The sequence below is a fragment of the Argopecten irradians genome, chromosome 13 (genome assembly GCF_041381155.1).
Source record: "Argopecten irradians isolate NY chromosome 13, Ai_NY, whole genome shotgun sequence".
Lineage (NCBI taxonomy): Eukaryota > Metazoa > Mollusca > Bivalvia > Pectinida > Pectinidae > Argopecten > Argopecten irradians.
The window spans coordinates 1,359,076-1,377,130 of NC_091146.1; the positions used below are offsets into that span (position 1 = coordinate 1,359,076).

Genomic DNA, 18,055 nt, shown 5'->3' on the forward strand with positions numbered 1-18,055 from the left:
CACTGTCGATTACACACTTGTTTTTTTTTCAACACGTGCTCAGTCCGTGTCACGTATAACGGCCACCCACACAATATCAGGAAGGTATAGTCAGCTTTCACCGTGCTGAAATTCACATGTTAATGTATCAGAACATGTGTATGTTTGGTTTTTTTTCTTCAGAATTTTGGTTTTTGTTTTAAGACCACAAAAAAAATATTTCCTTCTGGTAAACCACTTTACATTTCTTTATTTCCCAACGCTGTTTCGGCGGCCGTGCTCTTATTTTATTGATTTCAGGGGGTGTATATCTGTAAGAACACTGAAGCCCGATCCAGGTTTGAGACCTATACCTGTTTTCATCACCTCATCTCTGTCGATTAGAACGCACAATTATGTTTCTTTTTCCCTCATTACCCTCTTCTTTGGTGAGTGTTTCTCTTGGCTTCTCATCCTCGGGCCGCTCGACACTTTTAAGGACAAGATTCCATTTACGGCCCTAATTTTAGTCTTTCATGAGCCTCATTGTTCATTTTAGTGTCAACCTCAGGTTCTAACCTGTTTAAAGTCTGGTTAGCATGCGTATCGAAGCTTTCTAGGAAATCGACACGCGCACCCAGGTCTTTCACAGTGTCCCGTATCACGTCAATTTCACGATTAAAAACTGAAATGCATGTGAAGCACTACGATATATCCTTGGTTCTCTGCAAATTTATTAGGTTCAATATCCATGACTCCAGGAGCACACGTACACGTAAACTGAATAGGCCACGTACATATCTATACATGTAAATATTTTACAGGTGGGCAGGTATGCACCGCCACGCACCTCGGTATTTATATTCACACAACAAAACGCGTTCCAAATTGGAGTAAGTTCAAAATAAAGTTTAATTGACATACATGTAGTTTTACAATGTGATAGTCCAGGGCCCAGTTTCATGAACATTACTTAACTTTAAGGAATTCCTTAACTTAAAATTCTCCATAGGAAAGCATTACATATTTTAAGGAAGGCTCCTTAATTTAATATTTTCCCTTAACTTCTGTAATGTTTTCCTATGGAAATTTTAATTTAATATTTTCCCTTAACTTCTGTAATGTTTTCCTATGGAAATTTTAATTTAATATTTTCCCTTAACTTCTGTAATGTTTTCCTATGGAAATTTTAATTTAATATTTTCCCTTAACTTCTGTAATGTTTTCCTATGGAAATTTTAATTTAATATTTTCCCTTAACTTCTGTAATGTTTTCCTATGGAAATTTTAATTTAATATTTTCCCTTAACTTCTGTAATGTTTTCCTATGGAAATTTTAACTTAATATTTTCCCTTAACTTCTGTAATGTTTTCCTATGGAAATTTTAATTTAATATTTTTCTTAACTTCTGTAATGTTTTCCTATGGAAATTTTAATTTAATATTTTCCCTTAACTTCTGTAATGTTTTCCTATGGAAATTTTAATTTAATATTTTCCCTTAACTTCTGTAATGTTTTCCTATGGAAATTTTAATTTAATATTTTCCCTTAACTTCTGTAATGTTTTCCTATGGAAATTTTAATCTAATATTTTCCCTTAACTTCTGTAATGTTTTCCTATGGAAATTTTAATCTAATATTTTCCCTTAACTTCTGTAATGCTTTCCTATGGAAATTTTAATTTAATATTTTCCCTTAACTTCTGTAATGCTTTCCTATGGAAATTTTAATTTAATATTTTCCCTTAACTTCTGTAATGTTTTCCTATGGAAATTTTAATTTAATATTTTCCCTTAACTTCTGTAATGCTTTCCTATCGAAATTAAGGAATTCCTTAAGTTAAGGAAGGTTAATGAAACTGGCCCCAGGGGTGTAGAGATCGGAACCCCTGGAGTGTATCGGGGGTGATTATGTACATTTTATAAGTGTTAGCAATGAGTGATACGTTAGAAATGAAAAGATAGATAAATCCGAAATACGGTCGTGTAATAGTTTGCAACATGTCATTTGGTGTTACAAAAAGGACTTAAATATGTAATATACATGTAGTGATACATAATTACAAGGGGAGTGATAACTAGTGTATATACCATCAGGGAAGGTGTAGACATTACAGATGTAGTACACTTAGAGGGAGGTCATTATGGGTAATGGGGTTCATTACATGTCCGTAGCTAATGACCAGTACACATAAGAAAACGCTGGTCAAGCGTTTTTGAACTTGACATGGGCCCAAATAAGGTAAAGGGGTTCTTGGGTCTTCTCAGAATCATAGGAAGTTTGGGGATAAATAGAGGTGCGGGGGATATGAGAGAGAGAGAGTAGAGAAAATACCGAGAGAGACTACCAGAAAGAGTACTAGGGAAAGTACCATAGACTCTGGAGAATGAGGCTGACATAGCGACTGGAGATTTAGTACATACTAGCTCTAAAGTATGGGATTTAAATAGAGATCATGTCAAAACTAGAAAAGGAGTTACTGACTGAAACAGAGAGTGAAAGAAACAATTTTCTTTCATACCTACGAGTGTAATACTGGCTGGTCCAGGGCAATACACTCATGTCTCCTGAGGCTGTATTGCATGGCTATACCCATGCAATAAAGCCTCGTGACGTCACGGCGTCAACAAAATCTCTATTTCCACGGTAAAATTTTTAACATTTTTTTCACAAATATGAGTGGTTTTACTATAAAGGATGCAAACAACAGAATTTTTTTATGAAAATGTCACGAAATTTTTCATGTATGGAAAATTGACTTCCAGTCGTCGATTTCTTCGAATTTATTTCAAAATGGCGGGATATTATAGCTGTAAAATTGCAATAAAACATCGAGGTATGAAAGAAAAATACTCTTTCATAAGTGGATATGAAGGATAGGGATATTCTACCCTCGGGATCACAAAATGTTGCAAAACCCTCGGCAAGTCTCGGGTTTTACTACATTTTATGACCCTCGGGTAGAATATCCCTATCCTTCATATATACATATGCAGGGGCGTAGGAAGCGGGGGGCAACTTATGAAAGAGTCTTATAGTAATACACTATACGATCATGGAACTTGTAATAAACATCAACTTCTAAAAAGGACCCAGAGTTATATGTTATAACATTGGCATAGACGTGTTTTAGCCGCTTGGTGTCGTTGGTCATGTGACCTAGTTGCCAGCCTTGACTTCAGATAATATTGCGAAGACATCTACCATAACATTTTTATTAAAAGAAAATGCGTGCGCCTCTGAACCTACCTATATTAGTAGGAAAAAACCTAACGAATTAGGCAGGTTTAGCGGACTTTGTGCGTGTGTATACATGGTGTAAAAGGAAAAAGACTCGTGAGATGAAATTGATAATTAAGAGTTAAACACGCTAAAAAGCTTACTGTGCTAAAAAGTGCTAAGATAAATCGTGCGCTAAATGTCTTGTTTCTCTGCCTCTTCGATTGATAACCCATGTTATGTTTTGAGTTTTACGATCTAATTTGATGATTTTGCTAATGCCGAAGGCGCGAGATTTTGGTGTTTGGGGGTCTCCCCCGCGAAAAAATATTACTATTTAGAATGGCCAAGATGAGTTTTACGATGTAATTTGATGATTTTAAAGCGTTCTTATCGTAGTCATTTTTCGATTTAAAGTTACCTGCATTTAGAAATGATAATTGTGAATGTCGTCATACCATTATGCAACCCTGCTCGATCTGAACAAAGACATGCCGCTGGTATATTATAAGACTCTTTCATATGTATATATGAAGGATAGGGATATTCTACCCGAGGGTTATAAAATGTTGTAAAATTCAAGACTTGCCGGAGGTTTTATAACATTTTGTGATCCCGAGGGTAGAATATCCCTATCCTTCATATCCACGTATAAAATAGTATTTTTTCTCTCATACCTCGACACGTTTCATTGTAATTTTACTATGATTTCCCGCCATTTTGAAATCAATTCGAAAGACGAATTTTGTGTGATATTTTCAAAACAATTTCCTTTGTTTTTCAAATAGTGTGTGCTGTCCTGGAGAAGGCTACAATAATATTTATCGGTATCTGACTGAATAATGATTTATGACATTGATTTGGGAATCAAGTTTGATTTGGAGAGATAAATGACAACTAGGGTTTTCTTTCCTTAGAAATCTTTTAATTATTAAGACATTCAACAGACACAGTTATATTATTACACATACCGATATGATTATATTGACTGATGTTTATGTGATTAAATCACAGTAACGATACACGGATTTTAAACCAACTGTTTGATGAAATACAAATAATACAACAACAAAACGAAGACAATAAAAATAAATACAATGTGGAAAATAACAAGGAATAAGATACATGATAAGTTGTGGATTTGTTTGTTGTCCGTGTTAAACACCGGGATGTTTCACCATCATTCTGGACCTCATCATAGGTACGGGACCCCGGCCAGAGTAGAATCTGTACCAATACATCGACTCCCAATCATCCCCAGTATCCTGTACGTACGGCCCGTTCAGGTTACTAACACTACAGAATCCGTACCACCAGGCGCCGTGACGGTCTACAGCACAATTAACATCTCCCCACACGTCATTGTCATTGTCGTAGGTAGAGAACTGGTCACCGTCGTGGTACTTCATAGCATCAACTGTCAAAACACAGACAGGTTATACAGGATTGATTACACCGATCATCGAGGTTATATTGTACTGTCATACTAGTTCGGGGACCAACTGAAGCTGACTAAAATCTTAATTATACTTAACTACTACATTCATACACTCATATGTGAATCAATGTGTTTTAACTCAAGTCGGTATTCAATTTATATATAAAAAAAGACTGATGGACCAGGCTAAGTTGTAGTAAACACACACAAATCTAATCGATAGCCGACATTATGTGTTTCTAATATTTCACCTCATTCGGTGATGATTATATAACTGTTTGTCTATCTAATGTAACTCGTATGTTAGTAGACCCAAATTACAAAATATATCGTATGTAAGATATTTATATTTATATGTAATAGTATGTTTAGGGTTTCAACGCTTTCCTGGTATACAAACGTACAATGTGGGAACTTTTATAATTGTCTTATTAATAAAATGATTTGGTTATGATGCTCTCTAAATGTTTGTTAAAGAGATAAAACTCTTAACAAACAAACAAAAAACTTACAGATGACATTCCCGGAGAATCCCGATACCGACAGTCGGTACTTGGATGACTCGTCCCCCACACGGAAGTCCTGGTACTCGGCGTACTGTATATCGTTCTTCCAGGACATCAGATTGATACGAAGGATGGAACCGTTCTGGGTTAGGAGGTGTATTATGTTCAGACCTAACAAAATATTTATTGAGTCGTCAGGCATTGATTTAATATATGTCTTTGTATCACATGTTACAAATTCCGATAAACAATCAAACTGTAAAAAATAAAAATAAAAAAATGAAAGATAACCCATGGTACGTTATTCTAGATAGTATTTATAAGCACATACATTTGTTATTGTTATCTTAATTTGGTTTTTGTACAGAAACATAAGACATCAGTCGTTGATGATAATAGACTTGTATAATACCTCATATATACACTGTACTTACCGGCCCAGAATTCCCCGTCTAAGTCACCAAATCCTGTCTGATATTCCGTCCAGTTCCGGTAAAAGTCTACAGTTCCGTCCTGTCTGTTCTGTATCACCTGTTAGTTAAATAAACAAAATAATTCAGCGATATTTATGATATGGAAACGATAGTACAGCAGTTCATTGTTTATTTAAGTAAAAACATGACGTCACACGGAACTTTTAGTCAATGACAAGTGTTCAGTGTTATATAACACCATCCTCGATATTCCAGGGGTTCCGATCACTTACGATCTCTACACCCCTTGACTAGCTCATAGTAAAACTGGAGGCAGTTCAGTGGAACAAATCTTAACCAATTACAAGCCAGAAAACAATGCCTTTGAAGACTACAGGGAAAGTAACGCCTAACATCAAAGCCACACAGTCAACCACAGTGTATGGAAAGCCATAGCTGTCTTATGCTGTAAATCTTTAATATATTATGTGGCTTTGTCTTTATATTAAGTGATTATGTCTTTATATTGTGTGGTTTTGTCGTTATATTGTGTGGTATTGTCTATATATGATGTGGTTTTGTCGTTATATTGTGTGGTTCTGTCTATATATGATGTGGTTTTGCCTGTATATTATGTGCTTTTGTCTGTATATTATGTGCTTTTGTCTATATATTATGTGCTTTTGTCTGTATATTATGTGCTTTTGTCTATATATTATGTGCTTTTGTCTATATATTATGTGTTTTGTCTATATATTATGTGCTTTTGTCTTATATTATGTGCTTTTGTCTGTATATTATTGTTTTGTATTATTTGTATATATTATTGTGCTTTTTGTCTTTTGTTTATATGTATGTGCTTTTGTCTTATATAGTGCTTTTGTCTATATATTATGTGCTTTGTATTATGTCTTATATTTATGTGCTTGTCTATATATTGTGCTTTTGTCTATATATTATGTGCTTTTGTCTATATATTATGTGCTTTTGTCTGTATATTATGTGCTTTTGTTATATTATGTGCTTTTGTATATTACGTGTGGTTCTGTCTATATATTATGTGCTTTTGTCTGTATATTATGTGCTTTTGTCTGTATATTATGTGCTTTTGTCTATATATTATGTGCTTTTGTCTGTATATTATGTGCTTTTGTCTATATATTATGTGCTTTTGTCTATATATTATGTGCTTTTGTCTGTATATTATGTGCTTTTGTCTGTATATTATGTGCTTTTGTCTATATATTATGTGCTTTTGTCTGTATATTATGTGCTTTTGTCTATATATTATGTGCTTTTGTCTTTATGTTATGTGTTTTTGTCTATATATTATATGCTTTTGTCTTTGTTATGTGCATACACCAATATATGATGTGGTCTTGTCTTTATATGATGTGGTTTTGTCTTTATATGATGTGGTTTTGTCTTTATATGATGTGGTCTTGTCTTTATATGATGTGGTCTTGTCTTTATATGATGTGCTTTTGTCTTTATATGATGTGGTCTTGTCTTTATATGATGTGGTCTTGTCTTTATGTTATGTGATATTATGTGCATACACCAATATATTATGTGGTCCTTTCTTTATATCGAAATAACAATACATGTACCAGGTATATCAAACGGTTTGATGTTTTAGTTCGGGGCCGCTGTTTGACCGACACGCATTCAAACGTCATCTTAAGAGACCGTTTTAATTCGCGCGAAAAAAATGGAGAAGCTACTAAGAGAAATCGGTCTTGCAGCTCTACATCCTAACTTCTAAACGAACAAATTCGATGTAAATCTTTGTCGGAGTTTATCTGACAATGCGCTAACAACCCTCTGGTTACAGACAATCGGAGACAGGGTGCGTTTCAGAGAGGCCCTAAGACGGTGGGGGTGAAACGGTATAACCCATGACCATCCTAGGAATGAAATCTATAGGCCTAAGTTATCCCTTCTTCGGACTTTTTAACTTTAAGGACGTTCCAACAGCTAAGCTAAATTTTGATACGATCAAAACAATTAACTTTTTTTTTTACCATCAGTAGGTAACAGAGTGATTTGGAAAAAAGACTGTTGAATGTTAAATAACAAAATTATTAGATTTATACAAAATACCCGTATCCGAGTTTAATATTGATTATCGATCGGTTATTCTGATTAATCGATTATCAATTTCCAACCGATTCCAATTACTAGTAAAATTAGAAATATTACCGAATGTCAGAAATAGATGTAGCACAGCAAATACTTGTGTGTGCCTGTATTGTCTGTTCAAACGCTATCGTTTTTCTGTTGGTTTTTTTTCAGTAAATAGTGACACTTCGGGTCGATTTATGAATGTTGAGTATTTTATACTTAATAGCTATCGGTCAACTCGAGTTTTTGTACCATTTGTGTGCAAATAATACCATTCACTGTTTGGGAAAATAGTGTTGTACATATATTTCCCATTTTATTTTTATTTCTGCACCCATACTTACAAATATTTCAATTTGAATCAGCAAAATCATTCAGCTTCCACTGAAAAAAAATATTTCTCAAGAAGACGTTTAGATGTGTGTTGGTCAAACAACGACCCCAGAAATTTAGTTCCAACTAAAACGTTTGATATATTGGTGTTTCGATATAAAGAAATGACCACATAATATGTTGGTGTATGCACATAATATAATGACCAAAGCACATAACATAAAGACAAGACCACATCATATAAAGACAAGACCACATCATATAAAGACAAAACCACATCATATATTAATGATGATTTTTTCAAGAATTATATAATTCGTTTGATGTATCTCCTAAATGTTATTTGTATAAACATATTGTTGATAATTTTTGTACACAGTTCTATTTAATTAAGCCTGTAAATCATAAATTCAAGAAGTTCTTAAGCCAATTCCGTATGCAATGTCATAGTCTTAATATCGAATCCGGACGTTATAATATTCCTAGAAATCGAAGGACTTGTTCATTATGTGATAGAATTGACATCGAAGATGAAGTACATTTTGTTCTTCTCTGTCCGGCATATTCTGAATTAAGAGAAAAATACATAACGGATATTTTTATCATAGACCAAGCGTGCATAAGTTTATAGAATTATTCTCTAGTTAAGATGTTAAAATTTTGAATTAAATGATAAAATTGCTTTTTATTTGCCGTCAGCATCAACGTGGGTTCTGTTGTGATCACGTCTTTTATACATATGTAGCTTATTAGTATATTGAAATACTGAAATATTGTCCTCCGCCATCTTATACTTGTATACATTGTATGTCATATTATAATGATAATAATTGTACTGTTCCCTATATGCTTGTTATGCATTTGGATGAAATAAAAAAAAATGAAACTTGAATATTGGTGTATGCACATAGTATAATGACCAACGCACATAACATAAAGACAAAAGAACATCATATAAAGACAAAAGCACATAATATATTTAAGATTTACCACATAAGACAGCTATGGCTTTCCATAACGGTGTACCCTTCTATGGCTCCTTTGATGTACATCAAATGACTAGTCTAAATTACCTGTTCTATTCTGTTGCCTCCAGTTTTACTATGACATAAGTCCAGGGGTGTAGAGATCGTTAGTGATCGGAACCCCTGGAGTATCGAGGATGATACATATATATAGGGGGATATATATATATATAGAGAGAGAGAACAGATTAAACTATCATAATTATTCTTACTGTCCATGGCCCTCCGTCACTGTCCATGTCACAGTAAACATCTTCACTCCGGCCAGGGGTCAAGGTCACTTTGTAAATACCGGAGGGACTGCCAGGTGTGACATCACTACAACTTGTTAACACTAAACACAAAATATAGATAATGTACCAACAGTTATTAGTACAGATTTCGCTCTTTAAGTTTAAAAGTAAATTTTTGCGAAAGCATTCATGGCACTTAAACACTTCCGTTTACTAATAAAATACAATAAACAATTATAAATGATGAGCTAGATACAGGAGACAAACTTTATAATATAAAGTTCTTAGAAAGACAACAGGCTGGTTTAGTAAAGCTGAAAACCACAGTTTTAAATAAAGTAAAAATATTGTTTATATTCTGAAAGTTCTGCATCATCCAATTATTTCAACTTCTGTTTGACCTGTAGCCAAGTAGACTGGAGCCATTACGTAGATATTGTAGTGGTCCGATCACATGGAGACTGGAACTTTTTTTCAAACTTCAAATACAATTCAGTTAATACATTAAAAAAAAATCAACGAAACATTTTTTGTCGTGTCTTCATACATATAATGTATCTTCTGAATATGACATAATATGAACCTTCACACCACCTGTTTCACTATACTAAGTTACTAACAAAGTTTGAAACTAGATTTTATTAGAAATCTACTTACCGGAATAACCATTCAGCAATACAGACTGTACGTGCATATATTGTTGAATGGTTCTTCCGGTAAGTAATAAACAGTTCAAGGAATCCCTTTCCTTAGACAACATATGACAGAAACTTCAATAATGCTCACAGTACCCTAGTCGACGACTACGGCAAAAGTTAGTGACTCGTCAGACATATTTTTAACAATTTCTAAATTGGCGAAAATGTCAAATTCAGTGATCTAATGTCAAATAAAAAGATATGGGTTCAAGTTTTGATATATCAGCATCAAACTATATAATGTAATATAATATAAAGACATTCAAAATTGTAAAATCACAAAAAATCTTTCCCGCCCAAAAGGACATGGTACGGAATGACGTCTGGCCGGCGAGCCCTGACTGACGAGTAATACTCGCCCGCCACACAGGCGATTCAGCTCCGAACGTTACATTATGATAATAACTCACAATCCCGATTTGAATTCTCCACCATGTAGTGTAGTGAGAGGGCTTAGGGGAACTCGCTCTTCTCTTACATCTTGGAATAAGTAGTGACACAAGAACACGTCTGTTCAGTTCAAAACCAAGAGAATACCATGAAGGGGGATAACTCTTTATATACGAAAACTAAATTATCTCCCTTCGACTGTCATTGTATAATCTTGTAACATTAATACATGGAATCGTTCGGAGAAAACTATTAACTAATGTACCGTTAATGATACACTTTTTTGTAATGATTTAATACATTTTGTTCTTAAATTTTGGTAATTACAATGTATCTACCATGAACACATGAGGTGATAGTGGAACAGAGTCTGCGTAGACAAAACAGTGACACGAAAAAAACCTGATGATATTAGTATGGGGAAATAAATACATTATAAAACTAGTGACATTAGTACAGGAAAATACAGACGTTATAAAACGAGTGACATTAGTACAGGAAAATACAGACATTATAAAACGAGTGACATTAGTACGGGAAAATAGAGATATTATAAAACTAGTGTCGTTGGTACGGAAAAATAGAGATATTATAAAACTAGTGACATTTGTACGGGGAAATAGAGATATTATAAAACTAGTGTCATTGGTACGGAAAAATAGAGATATTATAAAACTAGTGACATTTGTACGGGGAAATAGAGATATTATAAAACTAGTGCCATTAGTACGGGGAAATAGAGACATTATAAAACTAGTGACATTAGTACGGGGAAATAGAGACATTTTAAAACTAGATACATTAGTACGGGGAAATAGAGACATTTTAAAACTAGATACATTAGTACGGGGAAATAGAGACATTTTAAAACTAGATACATTAGTACGGGGAAATAGAGACATTTTAAAACTAGATACATTAGTACGGGGAAATAGAGATATTATAAAACTAGTGACATTAGTACATGATGTACAGTGAAATAGAGACATTTTAAAACTAGATACATTAGTACGGGGAAATAGAGACATTTTAAAACTAGATACATTAGTACGGGGAAATAGAGACATTTTAAAACTAAATACATTAGTACGGGGAAATAGAGATATTTTAAAACTAGATACACTAGTACGGGGAAATAGAGACATTTTAAAACTAGATACATTAGTACGGGGAAATAGAGACATTTTAAAACTAGATACACTAGTACGGGGAAATAGAGACATTTTAAAACTAGATACATTAGTACGGGGAAATAGAGACATTTTAAAACTAGATACATTAGTACGGGGAAATAGAGACATTTTAAAACTAGATACACTAGTACGGGGAAATAGAGACATTTTAAAACTAGATACATTAGTACGGGGAAATAGAGACATTTTAAAACTAGATACACTAGTACGGGGAAGTAGAGACATTTTAAAACTAGATACATTAGTACGGGGAACTAGAGATATTATAAAACTAGTGACATTAGTACAGGATGTACAGTGAAATAGAGACATTTTAAAACTAGATACATTAGTACGGGGAAATAGAGACATTTTAAAACTAGATACATTAGTACGGGGAAATAGAGACATTTTAAAACTAGATACATTAGTACGGGGAAATAGAGATATTATAAAACTAGTGACATTAGTACATGATGTACAGTGAAATAGAGACATTTTAAAACTAGATACATTAGTACGGGGAAATAGAGACATTTTAAAACTAGATACATTAGTACGGGGAAATAGAGACATTTTAAAACTAGATACATTAGTACGGGAAAATAGAGACATTTTAAAACTAGATACACTAGTACGGGGAAATAGAGACATTTTAAAACTAGATACATTAGTACGGGGAAATAGAGACATTTTAAAACTAGATACACTAGTACGGGGAAGTAGAGACATTTTAAAACTAGATACATTAGTACGGGATAATAGAGACATTTTAAAAGTAGAAACACTAGTACGGGGAAATAGAGATATTATAAAACTAGTGACATTAGTACGGAGAAATAGAGACATTTTTAAACTAGATACATTAGTACGAAGAAAAAACCATGTCAACACAAGAGGCAGTAGCATGGGAAAATAAACGGATACCTTTCAGTCCATTGTCATAGCGTCGTTTTATATTTTCTAGTTCTGCCTTTACAGCTTCCAGGGAAACATTCATGGCGTTATTTTGTTCTTTTGTTGCTTGTAGTTCGCCTTGTACCGCCTTAAGTTTAACGTTGACCTCGTCCATTTGAAGTTTACTGGATTCGGTCTCGGCTTCAAGGTGACGTCGAATAAGAGGCAATGCCTTCTCCAAAATTTCATTTTCTTGAACTGCTTTACAGAACTCACGTTCCGGACCGATGGTTTGCTGGTAAGTGGTACTTACCAACACTAATACCATTACGACAATGTAGATATGCATTATAACGATACTAGTTTTCTGTAAATTGGTTATCCTGTAAGGTGACCTACTGTTGTTATGATATGTATCCACCGTGTGTGGTATCCTTACTGTTGTTGAGTTATTACTTGATGTATCTAATATGTCCGTGTTCATTGCTTATATACTATCCACTTATGTATAAATTTATACACATCAGCCAATCAACGATGAGATAATATATTGTGTATGTTACACAAACCGTGATTAGTCAATCCCTAAAGAATGGTTATCAATAGAATGCTGACTCAATCCCTGATGTATGGTTGTCGATATAGTGCTGGTTCAATCCCTGATGTATGATTATCAATAGAGTGCTAACTCAATCCCTAATGTATGGTTATCGATAGAGTGAATGACTCAATCCCTGATGTATGGTTATCTATAGAGTGCTGGCTCAATCTCTGATGTATGGTTATCGATATAGTGCTGGTTCAATCCCTAATGTATGATTATCGATAGAGTACTAGCTCAATCCCTGATGTATGAATATCGAGAGAGTGCTACCTCCATCCCTGATGTATGATTATCAATAGAGTGCTGGCTCAATCCTTGATGTATGGTTATCGATAGAGTGCTGTCTCAATCCCTGATTTATGGTTATCGATAGAGTGTTGACTCAATCCCTGATGTATGATTATCGATAGAGTGCTGTCTCAATCCCTGATGTATGGTTATCGATAGAGTGCTAACTCAATCCCTGATGTATGGTTATCGATAGAATGCTGACTCAATCCCTGATGAATGATTATCAATAGAGTGCTGTCTCAATCCCTGATGTATGGTTATCGATAGAGTGTTGACTCAATCCCTGATGTATGATTATCGATAGAGTGCTGTCTCAATCCCTGATGTATGGTTATCGATAGAATGCTGACTCAATCCCTGATGTATGATTATCGATAGAGTGCTGACTCAATCCCTGATGTATGGCTATCGATAGGGTGCGGGTTCAATCACAGATGTATGGGTATCGATAGAGTGCTGTCTCAATCCCTGATTTATGGTTATCGATAGAGTACTGGCTCAATCCTTGATGTATGGTTATCGATAGAGTGCTGGTTCAATGCCTAATGTATGGTTATCGATAGAGTGCTAACTCAATCCCTGATGTATTGTTATCTATAGAGTGCGGGTTCAATCCCTGATGTATGGTTATCGATAGAGTGCTGGCTCATTCCCTGATGTATGGTTATCGATAGAGTACTAGCTCAATCCTTGATGTATGATTATCGATAGAGTGCTGGTTCAATGCCTAATGTATGGTTATCGATAGAGTGCTGTCTCAATCCCTGAGTTGTGGCTATCGGTAGAGTGCTGGCTCATTCCCTGAGTTGTGGCTATCGATAGAGTGTTGGCTCAATCCCTGAGTTGTGGCTATCGATAGAGTGTTGGCTTAATCCCTGATGTATGGTTATCGATAAAGTGCTGGCTCAATCCTTGATGTATGATTATCGATAGAGTGCTGTCTCAATCCCTGAGTTGTGGCTATCGATAGAGTGCTGGCTCATTCCCTGAGTTGTGGCTATCGATAGAGTGTTGGCTCAATCCCTGAGTTGTGGCTATCGATAGAGTGCTGTCTCAATCCCTAATGTATGGTTATCGATAGAGTGCTGGCTCAATCCATGATGTATGGTTATCGATAGAGTGTTGGCTTAATCCTTGATGTATGGTTATCGATAGAGTGCTGGCTCAATCCATGATGTATGGTTATCGATAGAGTGTTGGCTTAATCCCTGATGTATGGTTATCGATAAAGTGCTGGCTCAATCCTTGATGTATGATTATCGATAGAGTGCTGTCTCAATCCCTGAGTTGTGGCTATCGATAGATGCTGGCTCATCCCTGAGTGTGGCTATCGATAGAGTGTGGCTCAATCATGATGTATGGTTATCGATAGAGTGTGGCTCAATCCATGATGTAGAGTGTGGCTACGATGATGTTCGATAGAGTGTTGGCTCAATCCATGATGTATGGTTATCGATAGAGTGTTGGCTTAATCCTTGATGTATGGTTATCGATAGAGTGTTGGCTTAATCCTTGATGTATGGTTATCGATAGAGTGCTGGCTCAATCCATGATGTATGGTTATCGATAGAGTGTTGGCTTAATCCTTGATGTATGGTTATCGATAGAGTGTTGGCTTAATCCCTGATGTATGGTTATCGATAGAGTGTTGGCTTAATCCTTGATGTATGGTTATCGATAGAGTGCTGGCTCAATCCCTGATGTATGGTATCGATAGAGTTTGGCTATGATGTATGGTTATCGATAGATGTTGGCTTAATCCTTGATGTATGGTTATCGATAGAGTGTTGGCTTAATCCCTGATGTATGGTTATCAATAGAGTGTTGGCTTAATCCCTGATGTATGGTTATCAATAAAGTCCTAGCTCAATCCCTGATGTATGGTTATCGATATAGTGCTGGCTCAATCCCTGATGTATGGTTACCGATAGAGTGCTGGCTCAATCCCTGATGTATGGTTGCCGATAGAGTGCTGGCTCAATCCCTGATGTATGGTTGCCGATAGAGTGCTGGCTCAATCCAAGATGTATGGTTATCGATAGAGTGCTGGCTCAATCCAAGATGTATGGTTATAGAGAGAGTGCTGGCTCAATCCCTGATGTGTAGCTATCTATATAGTGCTGGTTCAGTCCCTGATGTATGGTTATCGAGAGAGCGGTGATGCGTTTCATGCTCCTTGTCCTACAGATAGTATAAGCCCTCTAATTCGAATACCCCTATTCCTCGAATAATATGAATATGGTTATAATATATCTTATATCTTATATAAGATATATCATTTAATATATATTATATCTTATATAATTGAAATATCGTTGCTATATAAGATATCTTATATAGGAACGAGATTTCAACAAAGGCTCAAAAATGAAGTCTCCCTACCCGGGATATCTCGTAAGTCTACATAGAGACATGTACACTATACTCGTTCAACCAGACTTAAGCTTTTGGTTGAACGAGACAAAAGTATGCGTGTATAGGTCGGTCGCAATTATAGCCTTTATATTTATTGAAGCCATGTCCGAACCGACAACTCGAGTGATGGGAATGTTTTCAATACATAGTTGAATGCAAACAAACAGCGCTTGATTCTCCTTTCCAGCGCCATCTCCGCTATCGCAAACGGTTCTAAGATGTGTTCCAAAGTGCTCCGAATAATGCTCGAGGGAGAAATAAGTTTCTAGTTTTAAATGTTACGAAATCTCATTCTACACAAGATATCTAATATATTGACAAGATTTCAATTATATAAGATATCTTATTTATTAAATTGAGATATCTTATATACACTGTACGATATATATGATGTCTTATACAGACAATTAAATAAGATATCGTATGTACCACCGTGTCCAACCGTACTTTGGAGGTTGCGGTTGAGGTAACGCAGATATTGCGGTAAACACCGGAGGAGTGCAGGAATTTGAGATGGTAGGTCCACAAAGTTGTCAAAATACGAAATTCCGCTGAATTAATCAACAAATGAGGTAGCCCACTTGGTGGAACAGACGTTGTAGATTTCAAATTTACTTTGGAATGTAATTGAAAGTTTTCTTGCAGTCCAAACACTTCGTGAATATTTTGGTTACGGAGGAATTGTAATCAAATCGAAATTTCAGCAAGTTTCTAGTTGAATTCTTTGATTTTAACACTTTCTAATAGCATTGCTATATACTAAAAACAACCCAGGCGAATGTCATACATTTCTGTCTTGAAGTTTGTACATAAAAGCAAATTGAAGTTTTGGTAAAAGAGGTTGCGGTTGCATAAAGTAAAATGTAAAATATTGGGGTTGCGGTTTTTGGTCACACAAAACCTATAATGTTTTGGATGATGGTCAACTTATCTATGAACTTGGGATGTTGTAGAGGTGTTTTCGATCATTGTTGCTATTGTAAAACATTAAATTAAAACATGGTGTAGTTTCTGACATGTATTAATATGTTTTTGAACACCATCATCCAGTGGGTATCTGGACGAATATTATGTCAGCTTGGACATTACTTTTGGAATGAAAAGGTCAGTTTGAATCGTCGACAAATATTTATACAGGTGTGACCTAAGGTAAAGCACTACAATTCTATTTTTTTCTACGTTGAGGAGCAAATGGGTACCTGGCTCGGGAACATTTCGTTGAATGAGAAAGCAAGGTACCCCGAATTGCACCATTACTTGTATACTCCTCAGATATTTAAGACATTTCTGGAATGTCATAGTATTTCTAGGGGTTAAAATTACAAGGTCGTGTCAATTTGTACTTGTACGGAGAACAAGACTATTTAATATCAAACTGATCTTTTATTAACACACATGTGTTAAATCAAATTATGTTCGTTAAAATGGAAAGAAAAAATACAAGTTTCCCTTTTTTAACCCGTGACCTTGTCCGTGACATTTGATATACCTGTGTTCAAACTATACACACATGCATTATTTCACATTTGAAAAGTAAAATTTGCAGCTTTGTTGTGATATCAACATGAGAGTACACATTTATTTCGTGTATTCAAAACTATGCGCAATACTTTATTTTATAAAACCCGCAATCAAACAAACTTACTTTATCCCAACCGCAACAATTGACTGACGTTACTTTTTTACCTTACTTTATCCGCAACCCCCAAAATATGCGTTATGTCAACCGCAACACTGACGTTACTTTTACCGACACATTTTCAAAATCATATCTCTGAAGAACCAGGTTACACATTGAAAAAAGTCTTTTGAGGAATTGTTGATAAGAGTCTAAACTTTTCTTATTACCCGTTGATATTGATCTGCACTCACTATGTGAAGCAGCAGAACGTCATGAACTTGACAATCGGTGAAAAGTGGGCAAATCTGGCAATATTTACGAAGTGTTTGCAAAACAGTGACGATAAACAACAAGGTCACCGCTTCCCAAATATGAATATGGCATTACTCCACCAAGTGCACGCTTCATATCTCCAGAAAAATTATCCTGGGAGAAAATATTACCTTTTGTCTTCCGACTTACCTCCGATTTCCGCCTTTTAACCGCAATCTCTGCGTTACCTCAACCGCAACCTCAAAAGTACGGTTGGACACGGTTTATATTATATGAGATATCTTATATACATAAATAAGATATCCTATTTAATTTCTATATGAGAGAAACTTTATCAGATAACTTATATATCGTATGATATATCTTATATATCATATATTATATAACTTATATATCATATATTATATATCTTATATATTATATGAGATATCTTATATATCATAT

The 18,055-nt window shown here is 35.0% G+C and overlaps 1 protein-coding gene across 2 annotated transcripts; it reads right to left on the bottom strand.

Moving 5' to 3' along the window:
* Positions 1-4,081: 4,081 nt before the first annotated feature.
* On the bottom strand, positions 4,082-12,880 carry LOC138306649 (fibrinogen-like protein A). 2 transcript variants are annotated; one of them, XM_069247090.1, is made up of 5 exons: positions 12,438-12,880; positions 9,230-9,351; positions 5,557-5,653; positions 5,129-5,293; positions 4,082-4,595 (listed from the first exon to the last, which is right to left on the bottom strand). In XM_069247090.1, the coding sequence occupies exons 1-5, from the start codon at positions 12,754-12,756 to the stop codon at positions 4,336-4,338; spliced, it is 963 nt and encodes a 320-aa protein (XP_069103191.1). In that variant the 5' UTR covers positions 12,757-12,880; the 3' UTR covers positions 4,082-4,335. The 2 variants fall into 2 exon arrangements, with proteins under 2 accessions (XP_069103191.1, XP_069103192.1); XM_069247091.1 differs by lacking the exon at positions 12,438-12,880 and adding an exon at positions 10,359-12,431.
* Between the last annotated feature and the right edge of the window lie 5,175 nt (positions 12,881-18,055).